This window comes from Aulostomus chinensis, chromosome 10 (assembly GCF_037954235.1).
Source record: "Aulostomus chinensis isolate RoL2024-O1b breed Wild chromosome 10, RoL_Achi_v1.0, whole genome shotgun sequence".
NCBI classification, from domain to species: Eukaryota; Metazoa; Chordata; class Actinopteri; order Syngnathiformes; family Aulostomidae; genus Aulostomus; species Aulostomus chinensis.
In genome coordinates, this window is record NC_141329.1 from 4,672,199 (window position 1) to 4,686,876 (window position 14,678).

Here is a 14,678-nt window from a genome sequence, read left to right on the forward strand (position 1 = left end):
AAAGTGCAATGGTGGTTCCAGCATCTCATAAACAAGTGCACGGAAACTGGAGTTAGGAATTTCATTTTGACAAACTGTATGCAACCAACTCATGTTTTATAAATCTCATGCATGTTTGATTAAAAGTTAATAGACACACAAATTGCTTTCCTCTGAAAACAATGACTCTTACACAGCTGCAAGCTCACTGCGTTCTAAAAGTCAGTGGAGGATAAGATGCTGGTGTTCACTTTCAAAAGGTCCATTGTTTTATCTGTGTACAGAGTTTGTCCCTAATTTCACCTGCTGACATGATCTAAATTGAGTTTTCATCTCGTCTCTTATCTGCTTTTTGCACTCAGGGACAGCTTAAATGGACCTGAGACTCTTTCATCAATAGACTTTGAAAAAACATGGCATTTCTTTGATGGGGACAGTACGTAGGAGGTCAAATCCATATATTGACTGTAAAAAAAAATGTGCCAAAGTATGTTAAAACACATTTTTACTCAGTTCTCTTCCCTGCTTTAGTAAAAGACAGATTATACCTTGCACAATTTAATAGTTATAATCAATTTTTTTAAAAAAAGGGGAATTATGATGAAAAGGTATCATCCAAGAGACCGATTTCGTTCCATGATAAAAATGAGACATTGATGGGTTAAACATAGGTCTCCGATAATAAAGACCACACTGAATTTATTTTTTGGGGTTCACTGACTAGAGAGACATGATGATTATAATCCTAGAGGCTGGCCACCGCATGTTTAAAATTAATCCAGGTTGAGCGGCGGGTTGGCTTGTGGGGGAAAAAAAACCAAAAAAAACAAAAAACACACTGAGTCATGTTCAGAGAAAACAGGGTGTCTGGCAGCATGTGTGACGGTGAAGTTAGAAGTAACATTAGCCTTTAATTTAGCAGCGCAGTGTGTGTCCAGCAGTCTGGCAGCAGAGGCTATTGCTTCTTTCAGTATAAAAAAAAAGTACAAAAATATGAACAACATGTACTTAAACTGCAGCATTGTTAGCCACTGTGTTTTGTGTTGAATCTCACTGAACCTTGTAAGTTAATTAGAAGGTAATCAGCCACCAAATTCTAGACAAGTGGAAGTAAACACTTTGTTGTTGAACAGCAATATATGCCACAAAACATTCCACTTCTTGGTCAGTTGCTACTGTCCAAGATGACATTGCTACGAGAACTTTACAACAGTGAATCCCTGGCTTGTGTCCTAGTGTCCAGCATGACTTTTGACAAGTATTGAATAATTTAAATGCGAATTTATTCATGATTTGCAGACAGAAATCTTGCCTCTGAGGCTTAATCAAAAAGCAGTTATGACTTAACGTGGGAAGTGAGGTTAGTTACCCTCAGTCAGAATTTAATACATTCCATTTGAATGTATTTAGACCCCTGCCTCAGTGCCTGCTTACACCAGAGGGAAAATAATTCATTCCTCTCCATTGATTATATTGAGTGAGGGGGCTTGCTTGTCACTTTTGTCAAATGTAAATGCCCCAAAGCTGCTGCGTGGCAAGATTGACTTCCAGCATGGACACGACTCCAGATGTATGGATCTCATAAGCTTCCGAACAAACATTGAAACTTTGAGAAGATGAACGTGGATACAAGCGTAGGTGAAGCTTCACCTGAGGGTGTGCTGAGGTCATGTGATTGATTATTATGACATGAGATAAAGGTTGAATCTGGTGATTTGATCGCATAATTATAGGTAAAGTGTTTAAGCCCTCGCTAGATCGGAGTCTGCCATATCGAGTTTGTCGATAAAAACTTTTCCTCTCATTTCAAACCTGTTGAAGATTATTTCATTTGGGTCTCAGCTCTCGGGTTCATATTGTTACACAGTCCTCGTCAACTCTGCCAGTGGTTTTCAGATTATGACGTGCTTAGCTCTTATTTACACGTACACGTCACCTGTGATAATCCGCAACACTGCTGCATAAAGAAGTAACCTTGTGTATAAAATAAGTGAATCACTGAAGGTTAATCCAGCTGAAAGGAGGCGGCACAGTCTGGTTTGTCTGTTGTGCTAATGACTAATTGAATGTTGTCTCATGTGACGGTTGTTTCTTGAACCTTCTTTCTTTGCATCTTTTCCCATCACTCTCTTCTATGTAGGGTAGGTCTGGAACTGAAGTTTGTCTCTGACATTAACGCATTCAATACTGCCATTTATTTTTCATTCGATATCACAGCCCTCAGGAAGCATTATGTTAAATTAAATTGTGGAAAGAAAAAAAAATCTGTCTTTTTTTTTTCTTTTTTCCACAGGGTCAAACAGGATTATCCAATTCTTGAACTTAGTTCGGGTTTTTTTATGCCATTCAATCTCCTCCACAGCAACACTGTGATTATTTTTATGTTGTCAACCGAGTGAGTCTGTCAGTCTGGCTCCTGTTGCACTGCTGCTGAAATGTCTTGCAATATTGATTGAGTTTCGGTAACATTTTTGAGGTGAACTTGTAAACATTGTTAGTAAAGAGCTGGAAAGTCCCAGTCAGATGGAAAAATGACTCACAATAGCCTCAGTAGGGAGAGAAAGGACACAAAAGCGACGACATGGACAGAGTGTCAACATCAAGTCATGCTAAATGACACATTAGACACACACAGTGTTCTACACGGCTGTCGAGTGGTTCAGCGTTTACAAACTTCCTCTTGGATAAAAGCATAGCCCCTGAAACACGACATGGCAGGAACTCTTCAAAGGAGTGATCCCTATTAGGAGATCAAGAGCAACTGTTGTCAAGGAACTGTGTGTGGTATGTATTCACACTAAAACCAGGCAGGAGGAAAACAAAGGAAGATTAAGTGTGAGAGGGGGAGAGCATACAAGCTAAGATGGGGAATCAAAAATGACACTTAAATACAAAGATGCCACTTTGTCCATGAGCTGCCAAGCAGACAGCGAGGACATGAAAAACCCCAGCATCAAATTAGTTCACGTCTAACTTGGTGTCAGCTGTGGGTCGACAGCCGCTTCACCCCAGAGTGGAGCTTAGAAAAACAATCTTTTTTGAAGTTTGTAATCATTCATCAACCACGCTTGCAGAGCCTCTGTTGCACTTTGTTAGCGGTTTGAATGTGTTTGGTACATGTCAGATGGCTGATCCTCACTAATTAAAATCACTTCATACGTGTTCACCTGCAGTTAAAGCTAATAATTTGGTTCTTCCGAGCTCTGAGTGTTGTCTCATGTTGCTTTCTTATATATTGAAGGGCTGATTGCCAAGCTGCTTTACAGCAGGCAAAGGTCACATATTAACATTCAGTAATACGGCCCTCCCTGCTATCAGTATTTGCTTCAAGGTGTCCACTGGTTGAAGGAAGTTAAATGTGTTTTGATAACACTGTCTGGACTGAGATTTAAAACTGATTCTTTAAAAACATACCCTTTCACAAAAGAAGTGATGGATCAATCCTTACAGTAACAGAACTCCAGCATCACGTTACACTACGGATCTTTGGGACTACATCAGGGAAGGCCAAAGCTGGTCCACCACAAGGTCCTATATGGCCCACCAGATATACAAATAAATAGGTACAGTATTGATAATATCCTCGATTACAATCATGCTTTTCAAAGATTAAAAAAAAGCTCTTAAAATATGTAGGATCCCCAATAAAAAGAAGTTTTATAATTTTGAAGGAGAGTGACAATTTGCACAAGGCATTCATTTGCCCTGGGTGAAGTAAGGGGGAAAAAATGACAAGGCAGAGACAGAAGAATATAAATAAAAGGTGTTTGAACAACACATTGTTGCTTTTGGCCTTCAGTCCACTTCTTAGTTTGAGTTTTGGCCCATCAGGAAAAAAGTTTTGGGAACCCTGATTCACACGGAGGCACAGGTACAATTTCACACTGTTTTCAACCATATAAATCTGTACGAATACACTTTTACACCCAAACCCTCAATCAAGCACTCCTGCCAAACAATAGTTGATATCAGCGGTGTGTGACTGTTAACACACTCACCATGATGTCATCGCCTCTGCATCAGCGCTGCAGGGAGACACCAGCTGCACCTTCAGGCAATGAATCCTTCAAAATAGTAAATAATGCCTGTGCTGCATGAGCTCATCCGTAAAACAACCTGCTGCAGCTCAAATGTGGATGCTGATGCCTCGATGCACTTGTGACAGGTTGCTTTACCTCTTATTCAAAATGGAGGATGCTCTTTTCCTGACATTTGTCACATCTCCACCCATCATATCCAACAGTTATCTCTCAGCAGTTTGTGCACACGATGAATTGATGCATCATCTGCAAAAGCGTTAAGAGAATGCTGTAAAGAAGCAATTTAATGCTGAATTTCCACAGACGGAGCAACAGAAGTTGATTTACATTGCTGAGTCAAATGCATAAAATGCTGTTATGAAAATAGGAGCCTGCATTTTGTTGGAGTCGTTCAAACCAGCTTCTACGAAACAACGTGTACAAAGCTCCATGTACATAATTTGCATTTTTTTCAATTTTTATGTAATTTGTAGACTTAATGATGCTTGCAAGTGAATTTTTTTTCAAGCCCATTTATAGTGTGTCAGTAATCCCAGGGGATTATTTTTGGAGTTTTTGATGGCTTATTTTACCAGTGAGTGTAAAAGGCTTCTCCAGACGTCTTTATCTCAGGAATGAATCAGTAAGCAGCCAAGAACCACTGCTGTCCATGAATGTCATCATAAGGAGCTGAACCAGCCATGATAACACTTTGTTTCATTTTTCAGCGTCACACACTTGCAGTATCCCTGGGAAAATGCATTATACTGGAGCGAAACTACGTGTACAAAGCTCCATGTACATAATTTGCATTTTTTCCCCCATTTTTATGTAATTTGTAGACTTAATGATGCTTGCAAGTGAGTTTTTTTTAAGATAATTTATAGTGCGTCAGTAATCCCAGGGGATTATTTTGGTTTTTTTTGGATGATTTATTTTACCAGTGAGTGTAAAAGGCTTCTCCAGCTGTCTTTATCTCAGGAATGAACCAATAAGCAGCCAAGAACCACTGCCGTCCATGAATGTCACCAGGAGCTGAACCAGACTTGATAACATTTTGTTTCATTTTTTTCAGCAACACACACTTGCAGTATCTCTGGGAAAATCAGCCACTAAGTACCAGTAGAAGCGGACATGATTATGATTTGCAACTGAAGGCAGTGCTTAGTAGTAGCAGTGCTCCATATTAAAATCTATTTTGTATTATTTTTTGGGGAATGTTTAGCTTTCTTTAGACAGCAGAGAGAGAGAGAGCGAGAGCAAGAGAGCGAGAGCGACCCACGATAAGCATCTCAGGCTACAAATCAATGGTGGTTGACACAATTATGGTGGTTCCCAAGAACATAAATTTTATCATCTTACAACTTATATGCTTAGAAATATTCATGCAGTGGTTTACATTCAACATTCTGTTGGAGATAAAATGTGTGGAATAGGGCAGCCCTGGATACCGGGTAGTAGGTTCGGGTCTGGGGGTGGTGGGATGCTCAACTTAACCTGAGATGGACTTTTCTCCATTTTCTCTTTCAGTTTAAGAAGGATTATAAGGATTCTGTTATACCAATAATTGCTTTAGTTTCAGATGTCCCCAGTTTCAACACTTCAGTTCAGTGGCAGCTCTCTTCAAAGGAAACTGCATGTTTTTAAGTTTCAAATTTTCAAGTGTAATGTTGATGTTTAAATCGTGTAAAGCACTCATGCAATAGTCAGCTACAGTAGCGAAAGCATTCAGGTGATTTTTCATACTTGCTCTGACTCGTGGAAGCCCACATAGAAATTTGGTACATGAGCTTTGTCTTGTAATTGCTTGATTTAAATCAACTGAAAACTAAACTAAAGAATTCCTGAAAACTGTAGTATTCGATTCAAACCCATGTTTGAGCACACACTTTTTTATTAGAATGTGCTATACTATAAACATCTAAACAAAAGTGTTGGAAAGCAGGATACAGCTAGGTTTTACGTTGACTATCCATGGACAGCCATATGGAGGCTCATATTTCCCTTTGCGTTAACTGTCAGTTTCCCCACAGGGATATCTAAAAGCCACTTAAATGTCTCTATGCATCCCTCTTGATACAGCCGAGCTTTTAGAGTAAAAGGTACATAAGCCTGAGGGATGCTGATCTCTCTGCCTATGGAAAATTTTGAGTATTAGTTTGAGTGCAAGAGCGCGTAGGTGTGTGTGTGTGTGTGTGTGTGTGTAAATGGAAGGAGCTCATTCTCCATTATTGGTGTGAATTGGATCAATAAATAAGACAGTCAACCGGGATCTAAAACGCAGAAAATATAGAGTGATAAAACACCATCGAGCACAGAGATCCACATGCTTACAACACACTTATCAACTGAAATGTATGTCCTGCGGGGGAAAAGTGGAACAGGTCAGAAATATATGGTCAGCGCTGCAGAGTGGCACAGGGCAAGAGAACGCACAGTGTAGGTGAACACGCACACAGACACACACAGACACACATGTTGCCTGGATAGGTGCACACAAACGGAGGGGTGAGCACGTCAGAGAGAAAGGGACACGCCCCACTCTTTTGGTTCAATCCCTTGGGGAAATCATGGACTGACATCTCTTACCCTGCTGTTCTTTCACCCACTTCCTTGCCTCTATTCTTTCTCCTCCGTCTTTTATTCTCCCTTCTATTCAGGCCTGCATTCAGTAATGTTCTATCAGCACAATGGAATGGCCTCAAATTGAATGGGCAGACAAAGAATAGCCCTAACACACACAAACAACCCCAAAAACACATCAGGATATATGTAGGCAAATTAGGGTTGAATGGTAAGGGTGAAGCCTTTTCAACAGGGTTCTGTGGTGACATTCACAGTCTTTGCCATGTCCAGTTTCCTTTGGGGTGAATATCCAAAATCTATATTCTACTTATCTAAAAAAAAAATTTGAGTTTGACTATGAGCTGTTATTGATTTTGTCAAGTAAATTATGTACAAGAACTTCTGCATATAAAACCCAGTAAATATTATCTATCTATCTATCTATCTATCTATCTATCTCTCATGTTGCTGAGGTGGAGGAACGGTCCATTACTCATACTGCCTCTGCACTCACCTTCTTATCTAACTTGGCCTTGCTGAGCTACTGCAGCAATGCCAGATGAAGAGACTCTTCTTTTTTTGTAAAGGCGCGTGGGTGGCCCACCCACCTCGAGTGTTATGCATTAGCTTAGACAACAGCGAAGAAATGGTCAAACTTGTTTTATAGTAAAAATGTTGCTTCATATGCAGTAGGAATGAAGGAAGAGGCACTGAAAGAGACTCGCTCACCACTTGTGAATTACCTTTAGCCATTCAGCTTAGCAAACCATTGATATAGTTTATTACCAGTGACTCTTTATTTTCCTCTAATTGCTTTTTTAACAATTGGAAGATTTTCTGATTTGTACTTGCTGGAAGAGCATCTCATTCACTGTAACTATGGTGATCGTGCAGCAGGAAACAACTTGTGCAAGGCCATCGAACGTGGGCAAAATCCTTTTAGGTGAAAATGATTGAGAATTAATCATGCTGCAAACTCTGTACGAGCAAACAAAAGACTGAAGGTAGGTGTATGTGTCATTTCAGGTCATTTCTGCCTTAAACTGAAAATCAGAATTGCAGCTTAACCATCTGCTGTCTGTCACTCTCTGAATCTTCCTTTCAAGGCAACAGAGGATAAGAGGACAGAACATTAGAGATGCAAAAACACTAAGACACAGGTGAGTCGTGAAGAAGAAAAGTTTGTGTTTAGTGTTCCGTCCTCCAAGAGTTGAGGGATGACTCATGCAAACCATGGTGAGTTTGTCTCCTTACCTGACAAACCCACCTCAAAATTTGATTTCTCTCATTTTTGATCAATTTCAATATCATATGCTTCCAATTAGTCCTTGCAACAGGAGATCATTTGTTCCAAAACGCATACCTGAAACGCTGAGTAAACCTTTCGAGACCTTTTAGAGAGAAAAACCAAAACATAACAAAAAAAATTTTTTTTTTCTACAAACGTTAAAACAGCTCCTTGAATGTGGCCTGCATTTATATAATCATGCTTTTGTGTATGTTTATGTTGCTGTCTGCATATCTCATGAAGACAGACAGTTCCAATAACCAGCACGTCATGTCATGGAAGCTTCCTACAGCCTCATACTGTACTTCATGGATCATGACTGCAACGAATAACCAAGCAGAAAGTTATTCATAAACATTATAAAATGCATCAGCTCAAAGGTAACCACCACTGATGTCTGCATATGTCTGGCTGTATTGGAAATCATGAGGTGCAAGTTGTTGTTTTTTTTTTACTGCTATAGATGTGATGATCATGGAGAATTCTTCAAGTAACATGCTTCCAGAATGATTTTGCAGGGACTGATCAGCTTCGAGTGCTCTTGTTCTTCCTGGGGGCTTATTAATTGCTAATTAATTGTGATGAGCTGGAATTCACACTTGCACAGGTGTTGAAGAAGGAGACGAAAATGTTTAACAGTACAGAAACACAGGCTCTCTCTGTCTGCAGAATGAATTCTGAACCGGCCAGGACCTGCGTGGGCCAGGTGACAGATTTGTGGGTGAGTAAAATTAAATGACACACAGCTGGCACATAAACATCATTAAAAATATGATATGTGATTGAATGAAGGTTGAAAATTCAAAGTCAGCACAACATCTAATAATTAGAGGTGAGATATGGGATCAGAAATATCCAAATGAGGTGCTGATACTTTCACAGATGGGCTGACTTCAATCATATACAGGATATTGGAAAGATGGCGCTGATCAACAAACCCATCCAGATTCCATTCCATAACCTGCACTGGATCAATTACCTGCCGTAATGGGACATGAGATGCATCAACAATCCATTAAGTTCAAATAAATCACTTTGGAATACATTTAAATTGAATGCGTTTGGGAATACATTTTATGTGGTTTACTACAGCCTTGAGATAAAAACATTAACGTACTGCCAACAACAACAATAATAATGACAGTATTCAGGAGAAAAGGTCATATAGGAACCCATACCAGCAAATGGAAAGGAATCCAATCACAATTGAAAAAAATGCAGATTGCTGCGTCTGTCATTGTGATGAGGATTGCAATGCTCAGTTTTTAATGAATCTGTTTGAAAGAAATGTTGAATAATGTTTGAATTTTTGGAGGCTGCAATTTTTAACTCTTAACTTCATCTTCTGAAATAATTGAATCTATACAACTCAGCCCGAACGGGATATATCGAGCACAACACTTCACATTAGAGCCTCCGAAATGACCTTTACACCTCTGTCGAACAAATTCAGCCGCAACTGAACATAAAGAGCAAATGACATGAGGATTTGCAGTAGTGGTAGCACTTTGACAGGGTTAAGGTTGAGGCTGATTGGTGTATATGAAGGCTAGTGGACTGTGGGGCTAATGTGCACACAAGCACACATAAAAAGAGAAATACTTGCACTAAAACCTACCTGGAGATAAAACTCTGCAGCACTGAATATGGTCCATTTATCAAGGAAAAAAACACTAACCCTGACACATGCATTCTTAGAGGCCTGTTTTGATGTTAAGGTGCCCTTGTGTCGGGGTCATTTATCAGAATATGGGATTCAAAGTGCCATGGCAAGCAAAGCCAGCAGTGGCTAGTTGTGTAAATGTCTCCTCATTGCTTTGAACCCTACAGAACCTACTGCCACGCTGCCATAACCCCGTAATATAAAACACTCTCTCAAATGTTTGGACTTGCATCATTCAGCCGCTGTGTGTGAGGCAAAAACTACAGCAGCAGGAGAAAGGATGAAATAAACTAAAGGGACATATTTTTGTAGATCATGTCATGGTCTCTGCAGGTACTAATAAATCATTCCAAATACGCAGCACGATGACACCAGAAAAAGCAGGAATGGAAGGATTTCCTTTTTTCTACACTTTTTCTACTCCATTCTCCCATAAAATCAATATTCTTCAGGTCAAATAAACCCATAAACATATGTTAATTAAATCACTGATGAGGGATGGATGATATTAATGCTTTAAATCCACACAATCAGGCCCGCATAATTCTAGTGGAACCTCCCAGATATCTACGTCTGACAATTAAACGCTCTTGTTTAGTGCTTCTACTGGACAAATGTTGAATTTGCACGTAGAAATCTCATCCAGGTTAAATAAAAAAAGCAGAAAATTGGCTTTGAAAGGCTCATTTCATGATAATCCTACAAAGCCGGGTTGGTCTTTTTTGCAACAAGTCTACTTAAAGTACTTGTTATTGCCACCAACAGGCTCAGATTGTTACAACCATATCTGCAACATTAAAGGATTTCTTCAGCGCATCGGCATGTATCAATAAATATTGGGATCCACAAGCAGTATTGATATCTGTATTGAGTAAATCCTACTGATACTTCTATCTGTTCCTATTTGACTTTTGGACTAGTTAGTGTTTTTGCTGCACTGAGGAATCTTTTTTATTTCATGCATTGCACAGGTGCTTGATGCCGGTGATGATGAAGAGGCCTTCTGAAGTGGATCGGCTTCATGGAATTAAAATGGTGTCCAATTGTCTTTTGTGATTAGAAGCAGCTGAATCCCTCCAGAGAAGGGAAAAAAAAGTAAACTGCACAAACACAAACTTGGAAATAATCTGCTGCTGAACATTGTAATGTCTGAATGTTTCATATAGGCACATACTGAACCGTCTATTCTGCATCTTTTCAGATCAAATGCAAGAAACCAGATCTCACACACACACACACACACACACACACACACACACACACACCACTCAAAAAGCACTGAGCTGTGCATCAGTGGATGCACCAGCAAAGCCCATCACAGAATCGATTTGAGCTGTCAACTCTGCACTTTCTCCATTGCTGCAGCTACTACTCATGCATGTCACACCTCCCCTGTTATCATTGAGTCCCTTGACATTTGCAATCGAAGAGCAGCGTTCTTAATTTCAGAATGTTATGGATCCTGCACACTATAGTTTAATTGATGATACCACTGATCAGTGCAACAAAAACATTCACACGTAGTGGATATAAATTACAGGAGACGGTGTGACAGTGATGATGGGTATTTTTAGAGCTTTAGAAGACTGCCATCAAACACTAAAAATGAAGCAGGTTAAATCTGACTGGAAAGTTTTGAAGTTGCACATACATTTTTTAAATCATTATGCAAAATATGTTCACTAGCCTTCCCTCCCATAACTCTTCTTTATCATATGTTTACCTTCAGTTTAGAGACATTGGAATTCAAACTGTTCTAAATGTAAACTCTTGATATGTGGGTGTGGAAGAAGGTTTTCAACAAATTGATGCTGCAGTGTCTGGGTACATCTCTACGCTGAACTCTGCTCATGCTTACATTGAGGATCGTCTGATTGTACAAAGTGGATTTCAAGCCCACCCTCCCTGTAGCTGCACCTCAGCCATTCAGATTCAGCAGGTCACTTGTCTTTTGTTACCACTGGAGATCATTCCCATCAACCTTAAGTAAATATTGGTAACTGATGAGGCTGTGTGAGCTTGATTTACTGTACTGAATATGAAGGGTTTTTTTGCTGCTCACAGCTGCGCATCAGCAATAATGCTCACGATGAAGAAAAAATTAAAGCTTTGAACCGAAATACAATCATGTCATTCTGGCCAATCGAACAGATGCTCAACTGTACTTAGATGCACACACACACACACACTCAGGGAATACATGCAGACTCCACATAGGAAGACCCCGTGCCCGAGCCGGGACTCGAACCCAGAACCTTCGTGTACAGCAAAATAAAAGGTGATCAGAACAAAGACATTTAACAGTCATGGAGGTGGGGAGGGAATCAGGTGTCCCGAGTGCTGCTCTTGACTTTTACTCTGAACCAACAGGTGACCAGATGTTATGTAATGTGGAACGTTATTCAATAGGAGCTTCAATTTAAGTCTTCATTTGAATGAATCAAGCACAAACCAGCACGAGAGCATAAAAGACAAACAAAGCCCAAACATTCTCCCTTCCCTGGCTCATTAACCATAAATCATATCCCTCGATAGGTGTGACACACAGGCAGCCAATCATTTACCAAGTGGATTGTTTGGTTGGAACATCGACAAGCGACCCAAAACACAAAAACAGCATGGAGGGAGAGAACGAGTGCAGATGGTGAGGGAATTGTTGATAAAATAGGACATGGTCAGCTCGCCAGTATGGACTTTTGTGTGTGTGTTTTTTTTTCCTTTTTTGTCTGACTGATATCAGAACACAATTGTGCATAAACAGCAGGAAAACTGCCCTAGCCGGGAGCGGGAATACAACACATTTATCTTATCACTTCTGTGGCTTCCACCCTTTGGAATACTCAGCAAGTTGTCAGTCATGACCCACATTTGCTCCAGCTCAAGAAACAACAGGTTGTCTAGGATAGGGAGGAACCCCAAAACAGTACCATACAACGTCCAAATGGAGCGAGAATTTTTTTTTTTTGTATTTGTCTGTGTTTTCATCACCTTTGTTTACATCAAAATAATAATAATAATTACAATACAATAATAATTACACGTGTGCCAATCTTTGTCACCTGGTCTCCATTAGAAGTAAAATCTCAGTAAATATCATTTGTGAAAAATGAAACGAAACATTTTATTGTTCAAGCGTGTATTTTCAGTTACATCACTCAGCCTAAGGATACACACAAGCATTTATTTTGTTGGATTTTTGTTGAACTAGAAAGTCTCACAAACACACAAGAATGTAAACACCCCCCCGATTCCCTGACGAATTAATCCCCACATCTGTTCTGCTGGAGACTGAGAAGAGATTAACCTGCTGCTTTTACTGCCTCATTGCTACGAATGCACAAACAAATGATCTCTCTCTCTCTCTCTCTCTCTCTCTCTCTCTCTCTAACACACACACACATACACACACACACACACACAATGCAAAACCATGTAAAATTCACATGACGCATTTACAAACATCTTTGTCCTAATCTGTTGACTCAGAGGTCATGATGTCACCACAATCATTTTCAGGAACCTTTACGTCAAAACACTGTCCCTCAAAATGAATTCTTTCCGTCATCTCCTCCAGGTGGCACTGCACACACTGCGTGTTCACCAGGTCAAGCGATGAGGTGACACCTCAGTAGTGAGCCAGAAGCCAAAATAAAAAGCGCACACAGACTCAGAGAGAGGAATGCAGCAGAACAAGATGTTCAGCATCATAACCTGACTGCAGAAATACGCACGTTGAGGGCTGATAACCGCATTAGCTCGGTCTGTAGTGATGACAACACACACACACACACACACACACACACACGCAGGTCTGTATAAATAATGGTTAATTGAATATAAAATTGTGACGAACACACATGATAAATTATATGTAGGAAAGCAAGTTTGTATTTCACGTGACACACATTAAGAAAGTTCTACAGAATATTTCTTCATGTTTTGCCAAAACAACATGGTTATTTATTCATTTCACATATGGATGGCAAATGTTTTGTATGTGTGTGGAAAGGTTGTGTGTGCACATCTGTGTGTACCTGTTTGGGTAATTGGATCTGAGCAGGAACATGTCGACACTGGCAGCCAGTCAAGCATTTCTCTCTATTTTATTAATGTATCTATTAATATAAAACACAAATGCAGAAACATACTCTTGCACTCACAGATACACACATGCAAACGCACTGATACTGATGCTGTTTGATGATGTGTGAGGGTTTTCAAGAGAGGTCATTTTAAATTTTAGGTGTCCACCACGTGTCGCAAATCGAACAAATACAACGGAGGGAGTGAGTCAGAGCACAGCGGGATGTTTGGAAGAAAAAGATGAAAGACCAAGTGAACCTTATTGTGCTTTTGGGGATTGCATGAACAAACTGCATCAACTCAACTGAAAAATATATTCTAGAACACTCACAGATGAGCATTTAAGATATGATTGTACACAAGCATTCATCCTGCACTCCTCCTTCCTCTCCATTTCATGTTTGTGGCTTTTTGTCTTTTCTATATGCCTGCATAAACACACTGTCTGTAAGCACACACACACACACACACACACACACACACACACACACACACACACACACACACACACATTAACTGACACTTGAGGCATCTAACAAGTATCTCAATCAAGAGGAAGAGAAAGCTTCAGCTGCAGGAGTCAAAACTTACCTCCTCCAGACAAAAGTTCATCGTTCCCCAAACAAGGACAGTGAGGAAATAAAAAGACAGAAGGGTAGGTGTGTGTGCACTTGTGTGTGTGTCCCACAAATGTAAATAATGAAGGCAAACAAGGCAGAAAGCTCTCAAAAGAAAAATTCTTCCTCAAAAGTGAGACTGATTTTATAAAGGGAAATCACAATCAGTCTGTTACACACTGGACAAGAGAGGATGACTAACTGAAATAAAGAGAAGAGGGCAGAGGGCGTGACGCATATAACATCCTGTTCCTGTTTCTCTTCAGCATGGAAAAGCGGGAACCAGACGGGACAAGAGAGGACAGCAGAGGAGACGAGGATCCTACCTGGAGGTGTTCAGACAACGTGGTGGACGGCCTGGTAGTCAGTGCTGGAGCTGAACTCTCTTCAGGACGCAGGAACACTTGCTGACCGCGTCTACCGGCATCAAAAACAGAAATCAGGACATTTCATGTGTGTTGGAG

General features: G+C 40.1%; 1 protein-coding gene and 1 long non-coding RNA gene across 3 annotated transcripts in view; one reads left to right on the forward strand and one right to left on the reverse strand.

Moving 5' to 3' along the window:
• pde2a (phosphodiesterase 2A) overlaps positions 1–14,678 on the reverse strand; it is a 154,462-nt gene that overhangs the window by 89,866 nt on the left and 49,918 nt on the right. For both annotated transcript variants that reach the window (XM_086215692.1, XM_086215693.1), the window contains exon 2: positions 14,541–14,631. In XM_086215692.1, the coding sequence (XP_086071818.1) occupies positions 14,541–14,631 (91 nt within the window). The remainder of the gene's footprint in view (positions 1–14,540; positions 14,632–14,678) is intronic.
• LOC147254130 (uncharacterized) lies at positions 2,677–10,562 on the forward strand. Its single transcript, XR_015118022.1, has 4 exons — positions 2,677–2,763; positions 7,670–7,723; positions 8,521–8,572; positions 10,486–10,562. It is a non-coding gene; the product is annotated as an uncharacterized LOC147254130 (long non-coding RNA).